Source organism: Oncorhynchus mykiss, chromosome 9 (assembly GCF_013265735.2).
Source record: "Oncorhynchus mykiss isolate Arlee chromosome 9, USDA_OmykA_1.1, whole genome shotgun sequence".
Lineage (NCBI taxonomy): Eukaryota > Metazoa > Chordata > Actinopteri > Salmoniformes > Salmonidae > Oncorhynchus > Oncorhynchus mykiss.
The window spans coordinates 20,215,347-20,238,953 of record NC_048573.1 but is presented as its reverse complement, the minus strand read 5'-3'; the positions used below and the strand labels follow the sequence as shown (position 1 = coordinate 20,238,953).

General features: G+C 44.1%; 1 protein-coding gene across 1 annotated transcript; it reads left to right on the top strand.

The window, feature by feature from the left end:
- Positions 1-92: 92 nt before the first annotated feature.
- LOC110531713 (active breakpoint cluster region-related protein-like) lies at positions 93-19,944 on the top strand. The gene is made up of 22 exons (XM_036987539.1): positions 93-225; positions 399-508; positions 619-723; positions 4,925-5,197; positions 5,305-5,412; positions 5,551-5,605; positions 5,716-5,768; positions 5,891-6,028; positions 6,160-6,281; positions 6,436-6,592; positions 6,791-6,925; positions 7,030-7,105; positions 14,834-14,929; positions 15,062-15,133; positions 15,269-15,366; positions 15,807-15,917; positions 16,075-16,241; positions 17,882-18,021; positions 18,453-18,587; positions 18,699-18,804; positions 19,104-19,245; positions 19,723-19,944. The coding sequence occupies exons 1-22, from the start codon at positions 174-176 to the stop codon at positions 19,828-19,830; spliced, it is 2,559 nt and encodes an 852-aa protein (XP_036843434.1). The 5' UTR covers positions 93-173; the 3' UTR covers positions 19,831-19,944.
- Positions 19,945-23,607: the final 3,663 nt, after the last annotated feature.

Here is a 23,607-nt window from a genome sequence, read left to right as displayed (position 1 = left end):
ATGTCCTGATGTACAGCCCCCCCCCCCACACACACACACACACACTTATTTTTTTTTTATCTTCATCACCGAAACAGGAAGTTTAACGACTGCAGAGCGTGTTCTCATTTACTCCTCTCGAGACAGTCTCACAATCACTTAGCCCAGAGTGTTGCAGATAGGACATTAGAGCTATGGAGGTCTTCATGGAGGCAGCTGCCTACCTTGAGTCACAGCATATTCCAGGCAAGTACATGTATGTGTTTTGTGTGTGTGTGCATGCCTCTGTCTGTCTGTCTGTCTGTCTGTCTGTCTGTCTGTCTGTCTGTCTGTCTGTCTGTCTGTCTGTCTGTCCATGTGTGTGTGTATGAATGTTATCTTTCTATGTACATTATGTGTGTGTATGTACTGTATCTTAGTGGAGGCTGTAGGTGAGCCAAGTCCTGATCCACTGCAGGAGGATGTGTTCCCAGAGGAGGATTTGTTCTCCCCCCACCAGACAGACAGCATGGACCTGCCCGACACCCCTGTGAGTCTGTGCACTACGGCGCCTTCGTCTCCTATCTGCCAAACCCAAATCCAAATAGTCTTCTTCTCTTATAAATGCACACACTCACAGCAGAGTGTTTTCTCTCTCAGGTCCTGCGTACCCCTGTAGAGATGCTGGATAGGAGGCTCATGGTGCTGAGAACTATCCTGGACAGTGAGAGGATCTACCTCAATGAGCTGGAGACACTGCTGATGGTAACACACACACACACACAGACATCTCTAAGTCTCTAACACACACACTGCTCAGGGCTCAGGGGGCTTTGGTGTGTTTACTAGTTTGTAAGTTTGGTGTGTTTGTAGTCTAAGTGTTTGTACGTGTATTTTAAGTGAAAGTGCATGTGGTTATGAATTGTTCCACAGTTTACATTTTGGGACTCTTTTTTATGTTGACTCGTCTTAGTAATTTTGACTAAAATATAATTAAGTCTTCATCCCATTTAAGTAATGATTTAGTCTACTTATTGTCAAAATTACAAAAACACTGGACCATTTTAGTCAACTAAATGCCCTTTAATTTTTGTCAAATTTTTGTCACTTTACATTTGTATTGCCACATTAACCTGTCACAGGAGGTTGGTGGCACCTTAGTTGGGGAGGACGGTCTCATGGTAATGGCTGGAGCGAAATCAGTGGAATGCTATCAAATACATACATATGGCATCCACGTTTTTGATGCCATTCCATTATCTCCGTTCCTGTCAGGGATCTCTTCCTCCTCTTCTGAGGAGGAGTAGCGAGAAGGATCGGAGGACCAAAACGCAACGTTGTAAGTGTCCATAATTTAATGAAGCAAAATGAACACTGAACAAAACCAATAAACGAACAGTCCCGTAAGGTGAATGACAAACACTAAACAGGAAATAAACACCCATGAAACCCAGGTGTAAAAAGGCTACCTAAGTATGATTCTCAATCAGAGACAACTAACGACACCTGCCTCTGATTGAGGACCATACCAGGCCAAACACAAAAACCAACATAGAAAAACAAACATAGACTGCCCACCCCAACTCACGCCCTGACCATACTAAAACAAAGACAAAACAAAGGAACTAAGGTCAGAACGTGACAGTTCCAGGCATTCTATCAGCCGTCCTCCCCTCAGCAACCTCCACTGTAACCTATAGTAAACATATATCACTGACTTCCATGTGAACAAACATACATAGCCTTGTCCTACCAACATATTTTATGCATAACATCCTATTCTCTTCCCAACAGCAGAAATATGACTAATATATAAAATCATTTATAAAAATGATCTGCCCAAATTCCTGATTCGGTCTACATACAGTACCAGTCAAAAGTTTGGACAAACCTAATCACCTACCCAGGGTTTTTCTTTATTTTTACAATTTTCTACATTGTAGAATAACTATGAAATGAAACATATGGAATCATATAGTAACCAAAAAAGTGTTAAACAAATCTAAATATATTTTATATTTGAGATTCTTCAAAGTAGAAACCCTTTGCCTTGATGTCAGCATTGCACACTCTTGGCATTCTCTCATCCAGTGACACCTGGAATGCTTTTCCAACAGTCTTGATGGAGTTCCCACATATGCTGGTTGCTTTTCCTTCACTCTGCGGTTCAACTCATCCCAAACCATCTCAATTGGGTTGAGGTCGGGTGATTGTGGAGGCCAGGTCATCTGATGCAGCACTCCATCACTGGTCAAATAGGTGTGTTGGGCGCAAACCAGATGGGATGGCGAAAGCTGTGGTAGCTATGTGCCTTCAATTCTAAATTTGGACTCATCAGACCAAAGGACAGATTTCCACTGGTCTAATGTCCATTGTTCATGTTTCTTGGCCCAAGCAAGTCTCTTCCTTATTGGTTCCTTTAGTAGTAGTTTCTTTGCTGCAATTCGACCATTAAGGCCTGATTCATGCAGTCTCCTCTGATGTTGAGATGTGTCTGTTACTTTAACTCTGTGAAGCATTTATTTGGGCTGCAATTTCTGAGGCTGGTAACTCTAATGAACTTATCCTCTGCAGCAGAGGTAACTCTGGGTCTTCCTTTCCTGTGGCGGTCCTCATGAGAGCCAGTTTCATCATAGCTCTTGGTGGTTTTATGCGACTGCACTTGAAGAAACTTTAAAAGTTCTTGAACTTTTCCGGATCGACTGACCTTCATGTATAACGTGAACATCTAGCAACCCAAAGGTTGTGAGTTCAAATCTCATTATGGACAACTTTAGCATTTTAGCTAATTAGCAACTTTTCAACTACTTAGCATGTTAGCTAACACTTCCTCTAACCCTAACCCTAACCATAACCATTTTAGCTAATCCTTCACCTAACACTAACATAAACCCTAACCTTAATCCTAACTCCTAACCATGACCCCTAGCCTAGCTAACGTTAGTGAGATAGCTAACATTAGCCACCTTGCTAGAATTTGTAAGATATCATACATTTTGCAAATTCACAACATATAACATGTTTTGCAATATTGTAACAAATTGAACATTTTTCAGATTCGTAACATATAATTGATTACAACTAATTGTAATTCCTGACATATTATTATAATATTATATTATTATTACGAAATGGGTGATTGACATACACAAATTACATACCGTATGAAACGTAACATATCATAATAAATGGAACGTCTCGGATTTACATACAGAATAATACGAAATGCTCTGAGACCAGGTTGGTATAATCAGAGCAGGAACGGAGCCTGTCTGCACACTCTCATAGCTTGCTCCCCCGCAGCTCACCAGCTGATGTAGGCTGTGTGTGCCTGGTGTGGTGCGTCCTTCCCACAGCTGAACAGAATTGCGCTGTGCGTCTGTGCTGCAAATATTAATTGTGCTTATCACTGAACAGCTCTCAATCTCTCCAAAACTCTTGTCCAGTCCTTTTAGTAGTCCGATTTTTGTCACGGAAAATGTTTTGCCTCACCTCATTTTAATCAACTGAAATGAACTGAAAAAAATATAAACATTTCTGCAGTCTACTGAAAAATAGGTGTTTGGCAAATATTTTTGTTGCAGTTTCTGTTGACGAAATTGACAGTGTTGTGCCATACAGTATTATTTAAAATAACAATTACAACACACTTTTTTTTATCACCTCGTGTCTGGTGGCACTCTGCTTCCTCCTGGAGCCACAACACTTCTGTAATTCTTCGTTGAGAGAAGAATGGCTTCCCTCTTTTGTCCAGGGCTCCATTTCATTATGAAAACCATGCTCCCTTCCCTCTCCACCTGTTCACGTCTCTTGCAAACCTGACAGGGATTAGGTGTACTATACATGGCAGCGTATGTGAACTAATATGGTAATAGCTACACCTAAGCTTCTGGAAGGATATTTTGCTCCGTATATAGTCAACAAGCGCTGAGGGAAGTGGGTGAGTTTTTTTTAGCGGAATTAGACCAAAGAGTCCGCTATACCAGTAGGCAGCATTATGTGTGAGTGTGCCAGAAAGTGATGTTGCAATAACAAGTGACCAAGTCATTTTCAATCTCTTAATTTCTCTTCTCCTTCATCTCCATCCATTATAAACTGTATGCTTCTGCTTTTGTGTCAACAAGCAACACAAATAGATGTGAGAAATAAACCCTGTTTGGATTTGTGTTGTAAGGTTGGACATTTTCACATCTAATTAGTATACACGCGTAGAACTCAGCAGCACACACAAACACACACCCACACACACTACATATTCTCTCTCACACATAGCACCCACACTAACACACAAAGCAAAACTAGGCCAACTACAATATGGGTAATGTGTGTGAGAGAGAATATGTAGTGTATATTTGTGTGTGCTTTGAGAGTGAATGTCAAAAATGCTTTTGACAAATGTGTGAAAATGCTTGATTAAATGTCTCTACTACACTCTTCTCACCTCCCTCTTTCTCACCTTGTTTTCTCTCCCCCACACTCCCTCTGTCTGTCTGTCTGTCTGTCTGTCTGTCTGTCTGTCTGTCTGTCTGTCTGTCTGTCTGTCTGTCTGTCTGTCTGTCTGTCTGTCTGTCTGTCTGTCTGTCTGTCTGTCTGTCTGTCTGCCTGCCTGTCTGTCTGTCTGTCTGTCTGTCTGTCTGACTATCTGTCTGTCTGTCTGTCTGTCTGTCTGTCTGTCTGTCTGTCTGTCTGTCTGTCTGTCTGTCTGTCTGTCTGTCTGTCTGTCTGTCTGTCTGTCTGTCTGACCATCTGTCTGTCTGTCTGTCTGTCTGTCTGTCTGCCTGCCTGTCTGCCTCGGTCTCTCTCTCACTCTTCCCCCCCCCACCCCCCCCCCTCTCTCGCTCTCTCTCTCTCTCTCTTTCTCTTTTTTTTTTCTCTCTCTCTCTCTCTCTCTCTCTCTCTCTCTCTCTCTCTCTCTCTCTCTCTCTTCCCCACCCTTCTCCCTACCCCCACCTCCTTTCTCCCCCAGCCTATGAAGGCTCTAAAGGCCACAGCAGGGACGTCTCAGCCGGTTCTGTCCAGCCAACAGGTCCAGACTGTGTTCTACCAGGTGCCTGAGCTCAGAGACCTGCACAGAGACTTCTACACTGGCCTGAGGGACCGCCTGGGGCACCTGGAGCCACAAGCACACCCAGAGACAGACAAGGGGCCCGGGCCAGGGCTGGGGTTGGAGCAGGGGGAGGAGAAAGAACAAGGCCAAAGCGGCTACCAGCTAATGGTTGGAGACCTCTTCCTAAAGATTGTGAGTTACTGCTCCTGCTCTGTCTGTCCGTCTGTCCGTCCATCCATCCATCCATCCAGTCATTGTCCCACTGTCTTAGCTAAGATAAGTTACATTCTCACATACAGGTGAGCCAGCTAGGTGTGTATCGTGGATTCATTGATAACTATGAGAGTGCTGTTGAGATCGTGAGGAGGTGTACTCAGACTGACCAGCGCTTCAGGATACTGGCCGAGGTAAGACAGATTGATTTGTGTATTTCAACATCTCTCTCTTTTCTATCTTGAATAACACATGCATTATCAGGGACCTCTCTAGTCGAAGTATTGCGACATTGCAACCTCCTCACACCAACTCTCTCCTCCTGTTTTCAGAGTATGATGTCTCATAATGGATCAGACAGAACTAAAACGAAATACACCTTTGAGGGTAAGATGAAGGTTTCACCACTTTTTAAAAAGTCACTGTATGTCACTCCAACCTCCACAGATGAATCACGTGTGTGTTTATGTGTTGGATGTCTGTCTATATCCCTCCAGCTCTCCTGTACAAGCCTCTGGACAGAATCACCAAGACAACCCTAGTGCTGCATGTAAGAGTGCCACCCCATTCATCCTGCCTGGCATTCATCCATTGATTTCTCCACCTACCCACCTATCCACTGACTCCCAAGTAACCATGCACTCTTGTTGTTGTCCCCCCCCCCCTGTATAGGACCTGTTGAAACACACTCCCCAGCAGCATAGTGACCACCCCATGCTGCAGGAGGTTCTGAGACTGTCCCGGGGCTTCCTGTCTGGGGTCAACGAGGGATCACAGTGCAAACGAGAGGTCACCCTCAGCAGAGGCATGGTGAGAGGGACATGTGCACACACACACACACACACACACACACACACACACACACACACACACACACACACACACACACACACACACACACACCATATCATATCATAACCATTGCTATATGTGTGTTGCAGCGGCGCCAGCTGATTCGTGACGGCTTTGTGGTGGATGTGTGTGAGGGGGGGCGTAACCTTCGCCATCTCTTCCTGTACACTGACCTGCTGCTGTGCACCAAACTCAAGGGCGGTGCCCAAGGGTGAGTGACAGGTCCAGAATGATAGATCAGTAATTTAAGTTGATGAAGAGTCACCACCTAGATTGTGTTTGCAACTGAGCATGCATGCATCTGTTCATTTGAGTGTGTTTGTGTGTGTGTGTGTGTGTTTGTGTGTGTGTGTCCTCTCTCCTAGTAAGCAGCCCCAGTACAGGTTCTGTTGGTACCTGCCTCTGGCTGGACTGAAACTCCACTGGGGACCAGAGATGGAGCTCACCACAGACACACACCATCGCATACACGCCACGAGAGCCAAGATGTACCTGCTTAGACACGAGCTGCGACAGACAATGGTGAGTGTTCGCGTGTGTGTGTGTGAGTGTGTGTGAATGTGTGTGTGTGTATGTGTGTGTGTGTGTGTGTGTGTGCGTGCGTGCGTGTGTGCGTGCGTGCGAGCAAGTGTGTGAGTGAGTGCATTATTCAATAGAACCAACCCTCTTTAAAGTAACCAGATTTGAGAACTAAACTTTGCGTGTGTATGTGTCCTACAGAAGCCTGTCCCACAGAAGTGCTTGGCAGCTCGTACTATAGAGCGAAGCAGATGGAAGAAGATGGAGCAGCTTGAACTGATGATTCTGACACACTCTCCTCTCCTCCCACTGGAACTACACAGCCCCAGCGGAAAGGTACACACACACACACACACACACACACACACACACACACACACACACACACACACACACACACACACACACTCTCTCACAAGCATGTGGGTGTTCTTTTTCAGAGCCACACTCTGGTGATGTCATCTCTGTATGAACTAGAGGAGTGGAGAGAGGCCATCCACAAACTCACCGGAGATAGTGAGTGAAAGTGGGGGTGTATATACGTGTGAGAGAAAGAGAATGAGTGAGTGAGTGTGCCATTCAGAGGGCTAATGGGCAAGACTAAAGATTGAAGTGCCTTTGAACAGGGCATGTTAGTAGGTGCCAGGCACACCGAAAAGAAACAGAAAAGTATACTCAGAGTTGTCCTTATGTTAGGTCCTGATCCGGCTATGCCAAATGGCTGTGGGCTACACTAGTTCATTTAGCAGACAAGAATTGCTTAGAAATCCGTAGCATTATTTTTGTATTATTTTATAGTATGAAGAATACAATTGAACATAGCTGAATAAAATAGAAAGGATTTCTTCTCCAAACTATTTCCAAGGAAGTGGGCACATTCGGCTATTAATGTGATGAGCGGTTAACAGAGGAACAGGTCCTCCTATAATTTAGAGTTATTTATGCAACTTTAGTTGAGATACAAACGTTGCGCTATATGTTTAGGTTTTTAATACCTTCTAAGGCTGCATGATGCGACTCTAATGATGATTTGAAAAAAAGTTGCATGAAAGGCATGAGCTCTGCTTAGTTTTTTGTGTGCAGGCTGTACACACTTCATCAGTCTCTCATTCACAATTTGACAAGCAATTGATAATATTCTCACCAGGCCTCAAATTTCCCAGCGGCATCCCCCTTGTGTGGCCGTAATGTCCCCTAAAAGATCCAGGCCTTTTCCGGTCAAAGTGGACGTTGTGCCCCTGAGCTGAATATAATAATTATAATTCCCTTCTTCCGTCTGCTGTGCTCTGAAGCACCTCTCAATCACATGGCTCTCTCAGATATCTCAAATCGTATTAGTTAATGCCCGTCACATGATCGGTTCCTTCTTACAGGCATCTCAGCCAAGAAGCAGGCTACAATTGTAGAGAAACACATTAGGGAAACTGTGCGCCTCCATCTTATCGAATTCAGCTAACAAGATGAGTAGGCCTAGCAAAGAGCAAAGCAAAAGTTGACCTATTCTATTGGCAGACTTGTCCTTCTGTGCAATAAATAACTATTCCAAACATACACTGGGGCAATTGTGGGATGTGATAGATCCCAAATGAATACAACCATTCGCATAAAAAAAATGTTTAAAAGAAATGAGGCTGATGCAACAGATCAGACCGTTTTGCTTAAAATGTTGATAAACTATTAGGCTATTTCTTCTAATCAAATCAAATTGATTTATATAGCCCTTCTTACATCAGCTGATATATCAAAGTGCTGTACAGAAACCCAGCCTAAAACCCCATACAGCAAGCAATGCAGGTGTAGAAGCACAGTGGCTAGGAAAAACTCCCTAGAAAGGCCAAAACCCAGGAAGAAACCTAGAGAGGAACCAGGCTATGAGGGGTGGCCAGTCCTCTTCTGGCTGTGCCGGGTGGAGGTTATAACAGAACATGGCCAAGATGTTCAAATGTTCATAAATTACCAGCATGGTCAAATAATAGTAATCACAGTGAACAGGTCAGGGTTCCATAGCCGCAGACAGAGCAGTTGAAACTGAAGCAGCAGCACGGCCAGGTGGACTGGGAACAACAAGGAGTCATCATGCCAGGTAGTCCTGATGCATGGTCCTAGGACTCAAGTCCTCTGAGAGAGAGAAAGAATGAAAGAGAGAATTAGAGAGAGCATACTTAAATTCACACAGGACATCGGATAAGACAGGACAAATACTCCAGATATAACAAACTGACCCTAGCCCCCCGACACATAAACTACTGCAGCATAAATACTGGAGGCTGAGACAGGAGGGGTCAGGAGACAATGTGGCCCCATCCGATGATACCCCCAGACAGGGCCAAACAGGGCCAAACAGGCAGGATGTAACCCACTTTGACAAAGCACAGCCCCCACCACTAGAATGATATTTTCAACCACAAACTTACCATCCTGAGACAAGGCCGAGTATAGCCCACAAAGATCTCCGCCACGGCAAAACCCATGGGGGGGCGCCAACCCAGACAGGAAGACCACATCAGTGACTCAACCCACTCAAGTGACGCACCCCTCCTAGGGACGGCATGGAAGAGCACCAGGAAGCCAGTGACTCAGCCCCTGTAATAGGGTTAGAGGCAGAGAATCCCAGTGGAGAGAGGGGAACCGGCCAGGCAGAGACAGCAAGGGCGGTTCGTTGCTCCAGTGCCTTTCCGTTCATCTTCACACGCCTGGGACAGACTACACTCAATCATAGGACCTACTGAAGAGATGAGTCTTCAATAAAGACGTAAAGGTTGACATCGAGTCTGCGTCTCTCACGTGGGTAGGCAGACCATTCCATAAAAATTGAGCTCTATAGGAGAAAGCCCTGCCTCCAGCTGTTTGCTTAGAAATTCTAGGGACAATTAGGAGGCCTGCGTCTTGTACGTGTAGGTATGTACGGCAGGACCAAAGCTTTGTAGGTTAGCAGTAAAACCTTGAAATCAGCCCTTGCTTTAATAGGAAGCCAGTGTAGGGAGGCAAGCACTGGAGTAATGTGATCAAATTTGTTGGTTCTAGTCAGTTTATTTAGTGCTTTATCCGAGTAGCCGAAAAGTAGAGCATTGCAGTAGTCTAACCTAGAAGTAACAAAAGCATGGATTAATTTTTCTGCATCATTTCTGGACAGAAAATGTCAGATTTTTTCAATGTTACGTAGATGGAAAAAAGCTGTCCTTGAAACAGTCTTGATATGTTCGTCAAAAGAGAAATCAGGGTCCAGAGTAACATCGAGGTCCTTCACAGTTTTATTTCAGACGACTGTACAACCATCAAGATTAATTGTCAGATTCAACAGAATCGTCTGTTTTGTCCGAGTTTAAAAGTAAAAAGTTTGCAGCCATCCACTTCCTTATGTCTGAAACACAGGCTTCCAGTGAGTGCAATTTTGGGGCTTCACCATGTTTAATTGAAATCTACAGCTGTGTGTCATCCCAATAGCAGTGAAAGTTAACATTATGTTTTCGAATGACATCCCCAAGAGGTAAAATATATAGTGAAAACAATAGTGGTCCTAAAACGGAACCTTGAGGAACACCGACATTTACAGTTGATTTGTCAGAGGCCATTCACAGAGACAAACTGATATCTTTCCGACAGATAAGATCTAAACCAGGCCAGAACTTGTCTGTGTAGACCAATTTGGTTTTCCAATCTCTCCAAAAGAATGTGGTAATCGATGGTATCAAAAGCAGCACTAAGGTCTAGGAGCAAGAGGACAGATGCAGAGCCTCGGTCTGACGCCATTAAAAGGTTATTTACCATCTTCACAAGTGCAGTCTCAGTGCTATGATGGGGTCTAAAACCAGACTGAAACATGTCGTATACATTGTTTATCTTCAGGAAGCCAGTGAGTTGCTGCGCAACAGCTTTTTCATTTTTTTTTTGGAGAGGAATGGGAGATTCGATATAGGCCGATAGTTTTTTATATTTTCTGGGTCAAGGTTTGGCTTTTTCAAGAGAGTATTTATTACTGTAACTGTTAGTGAGTTTGGTACACATCCGGTGGATAGAGAGCCGTTTATTATGTTCAACATAGGAGGGCCAAGCACAGGAAGCAGCTCTTTCAGTAGTTTAGTTGGAATAGGGTCCAGTATGCAGCTTGAAGGTTTAGAGGCCATGATTATTTTCAGAATTGTGTCAAGAGATATAATACTAAAACACTTGAGTGTCTCCCTTGAGTCTAGGTCCTGACCGAGTTGTGCAGACTCAGGACAACTGAGCTTTGGAGGAATAAGAGGAGTCCGTAATTTGCTTTCTAATGATCATGATCTTTTCCTCAAAGACGTTTCTGAATTTATTACTGCTCGAAGTGAAAGCCATCCTCACTTGGGGAATGCTGCTTTTTAGTTAGCATTCAAAAATACATTTTGGATTGTTCTTATTTTCCTCAATTAAGTTGGAAAAATAGGATGATCGAGCAGCAGTGAGGGCTCTTCGATATTGCACGGTACTGTCTTTCCAAGCTAGTCTGAAGACTGGTGCCATTTCCGATCCAATTTTTGGAAGCTTGCTTCAGAGCTCGGGTATTTTCTGTATACCAGGGAGCTAGTTTCTTATGACAAATGTTTTTAGTTTTTAGGGGTGCAACTGCATCTAGGGGTAAATTGAGTTCCTCAGTTAGGTGGTTAACTGATTTTTGACCTCTGACGTCCTTGGGTAGGCAGAGGGAGTCTGGAAGGGCATCAAGGAATCTTTGGGTTGTCTGAGAATTTATAGCAAGACTTTCGATACTCCTTGGTTGGGGTCTGAGCAGATTATTTGTTGCGATTGCAAACGCAATAACATGGTGGTCCGATAGTCCAGGATTATGAGGAAAAACATTATGTTCCACAACATTTATTCCATGGGACAAAACTAGGTCCAGAGTATGACTGTGGCAGTGAGTAGGTCTGGAGACATGTTGGACAAAACCCATTGAGTCGATGATGGCCCCGAAAGTCTTTTGGAGTGGGTCTGTGGACTTTTCCATGTGAATATTAAAGTCACCAAAAATTTGAATATTATCTGCTATGACTACAAGGTCCGATAGGAATTCAGGGAAGTCCGTGAGGAACGCTGTATATGGCCCAGGAGGCCTGTAAACAGTAGCTATAAATAGTGATTGAGTAGGTTGTATAGAATTCATGACTAGATGCTCAAAAGACGAAAACATTTTTTTTTTTTTTTGTAAATTGAAATTTGCTATCGCAAATGTTAGCAACACCTCCGCCTTTGCGGGATGCGCGGGGGATATGGTCACTAGTGTAACCAAGAGGTGAGGCCTCTTTTAACACAGTAAATTCATCAGGCTTAAGCCATGTTTCAGTCAGGCCAATCACATCAAGATGATGATCAGTGATTAGTTCATTGACTATAACTGCCTTGGAAGTGAACCTAACATTAATTTGCCCTATTTTGAGATGTAAGGTGTCACGATCTCTTTCAATAATGGCAGGAATGGAGGAGATCTTTGTTCTAGTGAGATTGCTAAGGCGAACACCGCCATGTTTACTTTTGCCCAACCTAGGTCGAGGCACAGACACGGTCTCAATGGGGATAGCTGAGCTGACTACACTGACTGTGCTAGTGGCAGACTCCACTAAGCCTGGCCTGCACCCCATTTCATTGTGGAGCTAGGGGAGTTAGAGCCCTGTCTATGTTCGTAGATAAGATGAGAGAACCCCCCCAGCTGGGATGGAGTCCGTCACTCCTCAACAGCCCAGGCTTGGTCCTGTTTGTGGGTGAGTCCCAGAAAGAGGGCCAATTATCTACAAATTCTATCTTTTGGGAGGGGCAGAAAACAGTTTTCAACCAGCAATTGAGTTGTGAGACTCTGCTGTAGAGCTCATCACTCCCCCTAACTGGGAGGGGGCCAGAGACAATTACTCGATGCCGACACATCTTTCCAGCTGATTTCCACACTGAAGCTATGTTGCGGATTAATGTCCTTCATTTTAAGAAGTTATTTGGCCACTTTAGTTGTGATATAAACCTTATCAAAACATATAGGCCTATGGGCTAGGCTACATGAAGTGTTTGACTATGATTTGAAAAAAAGGCATGCTCTGTTTCTTGCCTTACTTCACATGCTGGGCATCATTCACAAGTGATAATACATCATTCACAAGTGATAGATAATATTGCCATCCATCAGACTATTCTTAATTTAATGTTGTCTTTACATATACTAAATAATATATGTGTAAAATTAGTTTTTATATAGCATGGACCATTATCATGCAACTGTCTTGGAATATGGGCATGGAAAAAAAATACATGTCATCTATAAACTTAAATAGCGAATGGAGGACGCTTTTCCCCAAAGTTCATTTTCATGCCAGCCAGGTGGGCTATACTCCCGTTGTAAAGCTGAGCAATGTGCTTAATATTAGGAAAGTTGATAAATAAATAAATATAGTAGGCCTAACCTATAGAAAGCTGCTGGCATCCTGCTCTTTTTAGTAGAGGCCATCACTCTGTTTTCTCACGCAGTTGCATATCCTATAGAAATGTTGCGCAACATGAGCTTATGGGCTTTCATGAAGTGTATGATTTGATTTTCAAAAACATTTGCATTGATGTCAGAGTGATTAGAGGGACAATAGAGTGCTGAGTACCAGGCAGTTAGCACGTGTGGTAGACTACTAATCAGCAGCATCAGAGCTTGGAGAAGCCTAGTTACCATGACTAAACTGTCACGTGGAATTTGACTGCGGTTATGACTCGTGAACGCTGGTGTGGCAGTTATTTTATTTATTTTTTCACCTTTATTTAAACAGGTAGGCTAGTTGAGAATAAGTTCTCGTTTACAACTGCGACCTGGCCGAGATAAAGCAAAGCAGTGCGACACAAACAACAACACATAGTTCATAGTAATATAATCACCATAACAGCCCTATGTGCAACTCAATATTAGGAAGGTGTCATTAATGTTTTGTGTACTCAGTGTATATTAATTAGATAAGGATTCACCCCCCTGAGAGAATACACGTCAGCAACACTTTTGGCAGCGATTACGACTGTGAGTCTTCAAGCCATTTTCAAGTCTTGCCATAGATTTTCAAGCCGATTTAAGTCAAAACTGTAACAAGGCCACTCAAGAACATTCCATGTCATCTTGGTAAGCAACTCCAGTGTATATTTGACCTTGTATTTTAGGTTATCAGCCTGAAAGATGAAGTCATCTCCCAGTGTCTATTGGAAAGAAGACTGGACCAAGTTTTCCTCTAGGAATTTAACCAATACTAAGCTGTATTCCGTTTTTCCCCCCAAAGATAATGCTTTGTATTCAGGACAAAAAGTTCATTTCTTTGCCACATTTTTTGTAGTATTACTTAAGTGCCTTTGGGATGCATGTTTTGGCATATTTGTATTCTGTATTTGTATTATTTTCACTCTGTCATTTAGGTTAGTATTCTGGAGTAACTACAGCGTTGTTGATCCATCCTCCATTTTCTCATATCGCAACCATTAAACTATGTAACTGGCCTCCCTGAGCAGTTTCCTTCCTCACCGGCAACTGAGTTAGGAAGGATGCCTGTATCTTTGTGGGGACTGGGTGTAGATACACCATCCAAAGCCTAATTAATAACTTCACCATGCTCAAAGGGATATTCAGCGTCTGCTTTAGATTTTTTTTTACACTATTATTGAACACAGAATGAGTCCTTGCAACTCATTACATGATTTATTAAGCACATTTTGACTCCTGAACTTATTTAGGCTTTCCATAACAAATGGGTTGAATGCTTATTGACTCAATACATTTCAGCTTTACATTTTTTATTAACTTCAAAAATGTTCTAAAAACAACATTTCACTTTGACATGATGGGGTATTGTGTGTAAATGTAATCCATTTTAAATTCAGGCTGTAACACAAAAACATTTGGAATCATTTCTGAAGGCACTATATGCCTTCCTCGGCTCTCGCCCCAAAAATTTAAATCACTGCTTAGACCACTGCACCACCGCACTTCACAATGCTCTAGCAAGTTGCGAGAATACTTGAAGATACTTGATGGTGATCAGTGTCGTTTTTAATTATTTTGTTTTAAGCCTTCTGAAAACCATAACCCTAACCTTAACCACTCAGAATGAATGCCTAAACTGTTAACCTTTGAGTCCCTTCTGTTTTAACCTTGTAACCATGTGGAACTCATCCACAATACGTCAACTTTCGAAGGGAAACTATGAGATGTTGTTGTGCTGAACAGTATGTCCATCAAGTGGTGTATGATGTGGGTGTGTTGTTTCTCAGACAGAGAAATGGTTCCTCCAGACCTGCTCACCCTAACCAGCTCCTGTGTCAAACTGAGAATGACCCAACAGCCTCCCTTTCACAGCATACTGCCTGGTGAGACTTCCTTTCACACACAGTTTCCTCTCACTCACTTCTGTTTATTTTATCTCTCTTTATCATACTTTATTTGACTTTCTTACGCTTTTTCTAATGCTCACTCCCCCCACACCTCTCCCTCTCTTTCAGGTGAGGAACAGTCTCTATGTGGGACTCTTAGTGTAGCCGTTCACTCTGCCAGTGGACTACAACAGCCAGCCAGTGAGTGTCTGCATCTGTATCTTCAGTATCTATATACACACAGAATACTCTACCCTCAGACTCCACTGTAACACAAACCATTGAGCTCTTTAAACAGATGCACACTGTTTTCATTTTCACTGCTCTCCCACCTAGGTGTGTATGTGTGTGTGGAGGTGGATGGCTTTGAGTTCTATGAGAGCCAGGCCCAGACCCACTCCTCTGTCAGCAGCCTCAGCCCTCACTGGGACCAGGTAAGATGCCGTATCCAGGCTAGCTCTATTGGCAGCCATTTTGATTGGGGGAATCATCATACATCATTGTTGTTACAGATGTAGGATCTTCATTTGAGCCAGTTTGCCACAGCAGTATCAGGATATGTGAATTATTATGTGGATTATAATTAATGGACATTTTTGTAGGGGTTGATACATTTTTTTGTAAGGGTAAATGAAGTCTGACATTTAAAAATGGAAATGACAAACTTCAGTACCCTTTTTAAACCTTAAATAAACTACATGTAATTGTCCTGCATTGCATGACGATGTACATCACTATGATGATGCTTTTCAGTGGTATTTCAGTGAGGATGCTTTATACTCGATTTGGTCTTTTAAAATAACTTTTGAACATAGCCATGCTACCCGTACGTCATCAATACTACTCTTCAACGGTGTCTTGTGTTGGTCCTCAGGAGTTCTCCTTCCAGGTGGATGGGGCTCAGAACCTCAGGGTGCTGTGTGTGTTGCAGCCAGAGGAAGGAGAGAGCTGTGAGGACCGAGTCCTTTGCAAGACCTCTATACAGGTGTGTGTCTGCATCTGTGCATCTGTGTCTAGATGTGTGTGTTCTTCAATGTTCAGAAGGTGTGTGTGCCTGTATCTGTTTAAAAGTGTATCCTGTGTGTGCGTGCGTGCGTGTGCGTACACCTGTGTGGTCACCTGTTCATCTGAATGTGTTCTAGCTGGACCCAGGCCTCCTACAGAAGCGATGGAGGAGACAGACCCTCTCTCTAGGCCAGGTGGAGGTGACAATGTCTCTAAAGTACTGCCCTCATCCTCTAGACCCGCCCTGTCTGACCCCTGCCCAGCAACAGTCCATCTTCTGCATGCCCATTGGAGCTGTGGCACAGTGAGTCCTGTCGATCATCACTAGTCCAATGAGGATTAAGGACCTGTGGTTTTTGTGCAATGGGTGCATTTCAGTACTCTAAAGTGACTTCCTCTCCTTTTCTCATCTCTTAACTAAGTTATTTGTAGCATAATCGTAAATGACACAGTGGGATCTACTTTTGTTTCCCTCTCTTGTTTGGTTAATAGTTTTAGGAAATGAAAAGAAACCACTCTGACAGACCAGAACACGAGGTGTTCCTCAAAATGCATCCTATCGTGCTCCGAGCACACAAATTGGACCACGGGAGGGTCGGAGTATGAGTCCAGATAAAAGTATGCAAAACAGAGCAGGGAGGGCACTTCTCAAATGCGTACTACGTTTGTACATATTTTGAAGCATGCATCGATGACCAGAAATATGACGCAACTATGGGAAAAATGAAGTAACATTTATTGAAATCAATGGCGGCTATTATTTGAGCTGAAGCGAGAAAAAACACACTCCAACTTCGGGATGTAATGTTGCCTATTCACATCTCATATGTTGCCTGACTACAATATTTAATATTGACACGTAAATACATGCTGTGTTAATTTTGTCATGTTTACCTTTCTACAACACCCACTGTAGGGTGAATAGATCACAAGCCCATATTAAATCAATAGAGCTAACTGGCTAGCTACTACTATTAGCTAGCTAGATAGCCACAAGTAATTGTTAGCTAGCTAGCTACCCACAAATAATTGACATCTACCTTGCATAACATTAGTTTTAGTCATTTTTGCCTTTTAAACTATCTTATTAGCTATGTAAATGTTTACGATTCACAAATAGCTAGCTGCAAACATTAGTTATGTAAAGTAAAACGTTTTTTTTTGTGTATATCTTGTTTCCTCTATTGCCATTGTCCTGGCTGAAATAAGGTTCAGTGAATGGGTAAATTGATAGGGCTAACTAGTTGGCAATTGTTATGCTTACTCCCCGCGAACAAATGCTAATCTATCTTGCATAACATTAATTATAGGTTATTTTTTGCCTGTTTAACTACCTGGCTAGCTAGATTTTTACGATTTGCATATAGCTAGCTGATAATTATGAAGTAAAACATTTGCTTTGTGTATATCTTGTTTCGTCTCTATTGACATCGTCCTGGCTGGAATAAAGTTCAGTGAATGGTGAGGTCATACAGTAGGGGTAGTGCCAGTGCTTGTCAAATGTAATGTTTTATGCGTTCTCCACACTCTCGTCCTCACAAGAACGTACTCAAGAGAATGTCCTAGGAGAATGCGCTCAGAGCATGAGAGTGTGTAGCACGGTAGTATGCATATTGAGAAATACCCAGGATTAGGCAATATAGGATCCGCAGATCTGTGGCAAGACTAGAAAGACTAGTGAAAGGGAACCACATACCATATACAGTCTGATCCTGGGGGGGAAAAAATGCAGTTTTGATCTATTTACAAAAATGTTAAGTAGTCATTGCCCTCTGTGTGCTGGGAGTGTTTCATGTCTCGGGGATAAATGAAAGTCATTTGAAAACACCATGTGAACATCCAATACACTTTTTTCTAGGATGCCAACGACATATAATGTGTGTATATACTACTGTATGTACATACACAAACCAGAGTGTGTGTCTTGTGTGTGTCCTCTCCCAGACAAGAGGGTGTCCTGGTGCCACATGTGGTGCGTTGCTGTGTGGAGGAGGTGGAGCGGAGAGGACTGGAGGAGGTGGGCATCTATAGGCTATCAGCAGCAACCAGTGACATCACCAACCTCAAGACTGCTTTCAACACCAGTGAGTGTTAAAATGATGCCACGGCTTGAGACCTTCAAGACAGCGTGTACTAAACCAGGGAATGCAGTCATTTCCATAGGGACCGGGCGCGCTAAACAGAGTTTGCGGTTGTATGAAGTGCAGTTATCAGAGTTGAATCATTATGAAATGCATGCTGATCTTGCTCTCTCGCTTACTTTCCCTCCCTTTCTTCCTCTGTCTATATCATTTCTCCCTCCCCCTCTCTCTCTCTCTTTCTTTTTCTGTCTATTTATATATATATCTCCACATCTCTCTATTTCTCTCTCTCTCTCTCTCTCTCTTTCTTTCTCTGTCTATATATATATCTATATATATCCACCTCTCTCTATTTCTCTTTCTCTCTCTCTCCCTCTCTCTCTCTCTCTCTCTCTCTCTCTCTCTCTCTCTCTCTCTCTCTCTCTCTCTCTCAGGTCTGCGTGAGGCAGTGTCCAGGTTGAGGTGTGTAGATGTGAATGCTGTCTCAGGTATACTGAAGCTCTACTTCAGAGAACTCCCTGAACCTCTCATACCAACAGAACTGTTCCAGAGCTTCACCAAGGCGTTGGGTAGGTCACATACATACACAAACGCATGTACGCACGCACACATACACACACACATGCAGACACACACACTCCCTCTTCTCCGTCCATGTCTGTGTTGTGTCTCTCTAACAGACATTCCAGACCTGAGCTCCAGGAGTGTGACCATGTTGTCTCTGCTCCAGTCCTGTCCCCCCGTCAACCAAAACACCTTCCTGTTCCTCCTCCACCACCTCAAAAGGTCTCTCAACACCTCTAATACACTACTTATATGTTACTAATAACATGCTACTATATTAACATATTTCTATTACTATTTACATTGAGTCATTTAGCAGACACTTTTATAACAAAGTACTTCTCACCCATATACATTTTGTATTTTTATTTAACCTTAATTTAACTATGCATATATATATATATATATAAGACTAATTTCCCATTGCTTCCCATTATATTTTTCATTTGTATTTTTTCCAATGACGTCATTCTCTCATGCGTATTTTTGCTAATGGCATCATACTCTCCTTTGTTCTCCAGAGTGTCAGACAGACAGCATGTGAACAAGATGCCTCTGATGAACCTGGCCACTGTGTTTGGTCCCAGTCTACTGCGCCCCCCTGTGGCTGTTCTGGGACAGTGCAGCCCGACAGTGGACATCTCTCAGGAGGTGGAAGTGCAGGTTGGTCATGGCTACTTCATCAGTCTTATGCTATTATTATAGTCGATTGCTTTTACAGTAGCATACAGGAAATATACAGGCCTTCACATGTTGGTGCAGGACATTTAAATCGTATCGTGTATTTAAGGATTGAAAAGGGTTCTGAAGTTTGAAATTTCAGACTTGATTTCCTCTTATGAAAAATGTATCAACCGCTACAAAAATGTACATCATTTGTACTTGAAAAAGTCACTGATGTCAAATCAGTGACTCCTTCAAGGTAGTAAGGAAGGAGGCTTTTTCCAAGTATTTCACGGACCATGAGTAGTTGTTTTAAACATGTTTCTCTTTGCGTAGTAGTGTGTGTAATGTGTGTGTCAGTCTTTCTCTCTCTCTCTCTTTGTGTGTGCGTGCGTGTGCGTGTGTGTGTGTGTGTGTGTGTGTGTGTGTGTGTGTGTGTGTGTGTGTGTGTGTGTGTGTGTGTGTGTGTGTGTGTAGGTCCAGGTTGTGTATTTCTATCTGCAGTGTGACAACCTGCCTGAAGCCCAGACATGCATATCACATGACACAGAGACCCCTGAGGAAGATGAGACCACCAACATATGAACCTTAAACTCCTGGAAACATCACTGTTGGCCAACAGAAACTCAGGAAAAAGAGAGAGAGGGGACATGTAATCTATAGACATTGTAAAGATAAATAAATGTATTTATTTGTAAAGCTTTTGGCTGATCAACTTGTCCTTTACTTTCGATGAGGTACTAAGTCCTAGGAGGTAGAGAAACGAACAGCGGGTGCACATGGGAGGGTGTAAGGAGACAGTAGATTTGGGGCAGGGGGGGGATTGGTGTGTGTGTGTGTGTCACACAGTGCAGATGTTGTAAAAAGGTTGGGGGTCACCTCCCTGGCTTGAAATCCCATCAGTTACGGTTCAAACCCAACTAGACGGAGTTCACACACACACACACACACACACACACACACACACACACACACACACACACACACACACACACACACACACACACACACACACACACACACACACACACACACACACACACACACACACACACACACACACACATCACCACCACAACCGCAACCACCCCAGCTGGGGGTCTCCTTTCAGACCCCAGTGCCGCACCACCTGGGCAGGGTAGGCTAATGTTACCTCTCCCCCCTCCCGCTGCCTTTTGATCCCTAATCCCACCTACCCCGGCCTACCGATCCCTTCTCACTCTCTCCCACTCCCACCACGCATTCCCGACAGTCTCAGAACGTTCCGGGAAGCCCACTACATGGCGTGTGTGTGTGCCTGCCATAACAACATCCAGACCGCGCTTAGAAACAAAGAAACGGAACCCTTGCCCTCCCCTAAGGCCCCCGGTGTCGTAAATCACCTGTCCCCACTAACCCTGTGACTGCCAAAATAAGGTTCCCATTGCAGACTACAAATACATCAGAGTGGAGCTGTGTGTCTGAATAATAGAGGGGAAACAGACATCCATGACCAAAGGTTTCAGAGGATAAACAGGACTATAGCATCTCTAGGGTGGAGGGGAGGTGAAATGTACCATGACCAGGGCTAAGGATAGGTAAGGGTGGGTTGGACAGGGCTAAGGATAGGTAAGGGTGGGTTGGACAGGGCTAAGGATAGGTAAGGGTGGGTTGGACAGGGCTAAGGATAGGTAAGGGTGGGTTGGACAGGGCTAAGGATAGGTAAGGGTGGGTTGGACAGGGCTAAGGATAGGTAAGGGTGGGTTGGACAGAGCTAAGGATAGGTAAGGGTGGGTTGGACAGGGCTAAGGATAGGTAAGGGTGGGTTGGACAGGGCTAAGGATAGGTAAGGGTGGGTTGGACAGGGCTAAGGATAGGTAAGGGTGGGTTGGACAGGGCTAAGGATAGGTAAGGGTGGGTTGGACAGGGCTAAGGATAGGTAAGGGTGGGTTGGACAGAGCTAAGGATAGGTAAGGGTGGGTTGGACAGGGCTAAGGATAGGTAAGGGTGGGTTGGACAGGGCTAAGGATAGGTAAGGGTGGGTTGGACAGGGCTAAGGATAGGTAAGGGTGGGTTGGACAGGGCTAAGGATAGGTAAGGGTGGGTTGGACAGGGCTAAGGATAGGTAAGGGTGGGTTGGACAGGGCTAAGGATAGGTAAGGGTGGGTTGGACAGAGCTAAGGATAGGTAAGGGTGGGTTGGACAGGGCTAAGGATAGGTAAGGGTGGGTTGGACATGGCTAAGGATAGGTATGGGTGGGTTGGACAGGGCTAAGGATAGGTAAGGGTGGGTTGGACAGGGCTAAGGATAGGTAAGGGTGGGTTGGACAGGGCTAAGGATAGGTAAGGGTGGGTTGGACAGGGCTAAGGATAGGTAGGGGTGGGTTGGACAGGGCTAAGGATAGGTAAGGATGGGTTGGACAGGGCTAAGGATAGGTAAGGGTGGGTTGGACAGGGCTAAGGATAGGTAAGGGTGGGTTGGACAGGGCTAAGGATAGGTAAGGGTGGGTTGGACAGGGCTAAGGATAGGTAAGGGTGGGTTGGACAGGGCTAAGGATAGGTAAGGGTGGGTTGGACAGGGCTAAGGATAGGTAAGAGTGGGTTGGACAGGGCTAAGGATAGGTAAGGGTGGGTTTGACAGGGTGAAGGATAGGTATGGGTGGGTTGGACATGGCTAAGGATAAGTAGGGGTGGGTTGGACAGGGCTAAGGATAGGTAGGGGTGGGTTTGACAGGGCTAAGGATAGGTAAGGGTGGGTTGGACAAGGCTAAGAATAGGTAGGGGTGGGTTGGACGGGGCTAAGGATAGGCAAGGGGGAGGGGGGGCAGAGAGAGACAAGGGGGGGGGCAGAGAGAGGCGTCTGGTGACCAAAAAGGTTGGGGTAGAGAGGGGGGATGGGTGAGTGAGGGGGCATTGGAGTTGGCCAAAGTCGAGGCACACTTGATTAGTCCTAATCTTGGGGGGGGGGGGGGGGGGGTGCCGTGGCCACAGCGTGTCCATATGGAAGGCATGTGGGCAGCGAATCAAAGGGATTGACCTCGCCCTCTCAGGTTAACAGAAGCTGTGTGTATGTGTGTGAGAGAGTGGGAGGGAGAGCGAAAGCCACACCTCGTTGAACTTGGACATGGGTGTTGGAGTTCTGAGAATGTACGCATTTGTGTGTGAAAAGAGAAAGAGGGGGTGAGAAAAGACAGGTGGAGAGAGGAGGGAATAAGGAGAAAGAAGGAGGGAGAGAGAGACCGAGAGAGGGAGAGAGAGCGAGAGAGTTTCCAGGAGGTCTAGTTAAACTTTGGCTCTGGCTGCGGTGCAGACCTCATGTCTCATAAAAGTATTTCTCCCAGGCAGGCAGTAAACGTGGCACCACTCGACAACACACAAAGGCAGTTACACACCATGCAGTAGATAATCTCACACACACAGCCTACTAGTGTGTGTGAGTGTGTATACATGTGTAGGGGCTAAACTTACAGTACACTTGCTACCATCCCTCATGTGAAGAGCTTGTATGTTTGCTTTGCGTTTATGGTTTTGTCAGTATGGGCGGAATTCCGACCTGAGTTAAGCAGGTGTAACTAGATCGCAATTCCCTTTTCTATGCACTTTTCTCTAAGTGTATTCATGACAACAGCATGATATTCACCTGCTATTCGTTTGGGGTGGAGATCAATGAAATGAAGGTGTGGCGAAGATATGTTTACAGGTATGCTTGTAGTATTCTGGCCTTGACTTAATTCCACTACCTTTACATGCGAGTAAACCATGAATAAGGTTGAGCGAACCTTCCGGTTCCAGTATGTGTCAATCACTAAAAAACAGGATTTGTGTAACGGTTGTCGTCGGTGGAAGAAGGAGAGAACCAAAGCGCAGCGTGGTAAGTGTTCATCTTATTTAATGGAAAAAACTGAACACTGAATAACCAACAACAAAGAAACAACCGAAACAGTTCTGTCTGGTGCAGACACACAAAGACTGAAAATAACCACCCACAAAACACAATTGAAAACAGGCTACCTAAATATGGTTGTAAATCAGGGACAACGATTGACAGCTGCCTCTGATTGAGAACCATACCAGGCCAAACACAGAAATAGAAAATCATAGAAAAACTAACATACAGTGCCTTGCGAAAGTATTCGGCCCCCTTGAACTTTGCGACCTTTTGCCACATTTCAGGCTTCAAACATAAAGATATAAAACTGTATTTTTTCGTGAAGAATCAACAACAAGTGGGACACAATCATGAAGTGGAACGACATTTATTGGATATTTCAAACTTTTTTAACAAATCAAAAACTGAAAAATTGGGCGTGCAAAATTATTCAGCCCCCTTTAGTTAATACGTTGTAGCGCCACCTTTTGCTGCGATTACAGCTGTAAGTCGCTT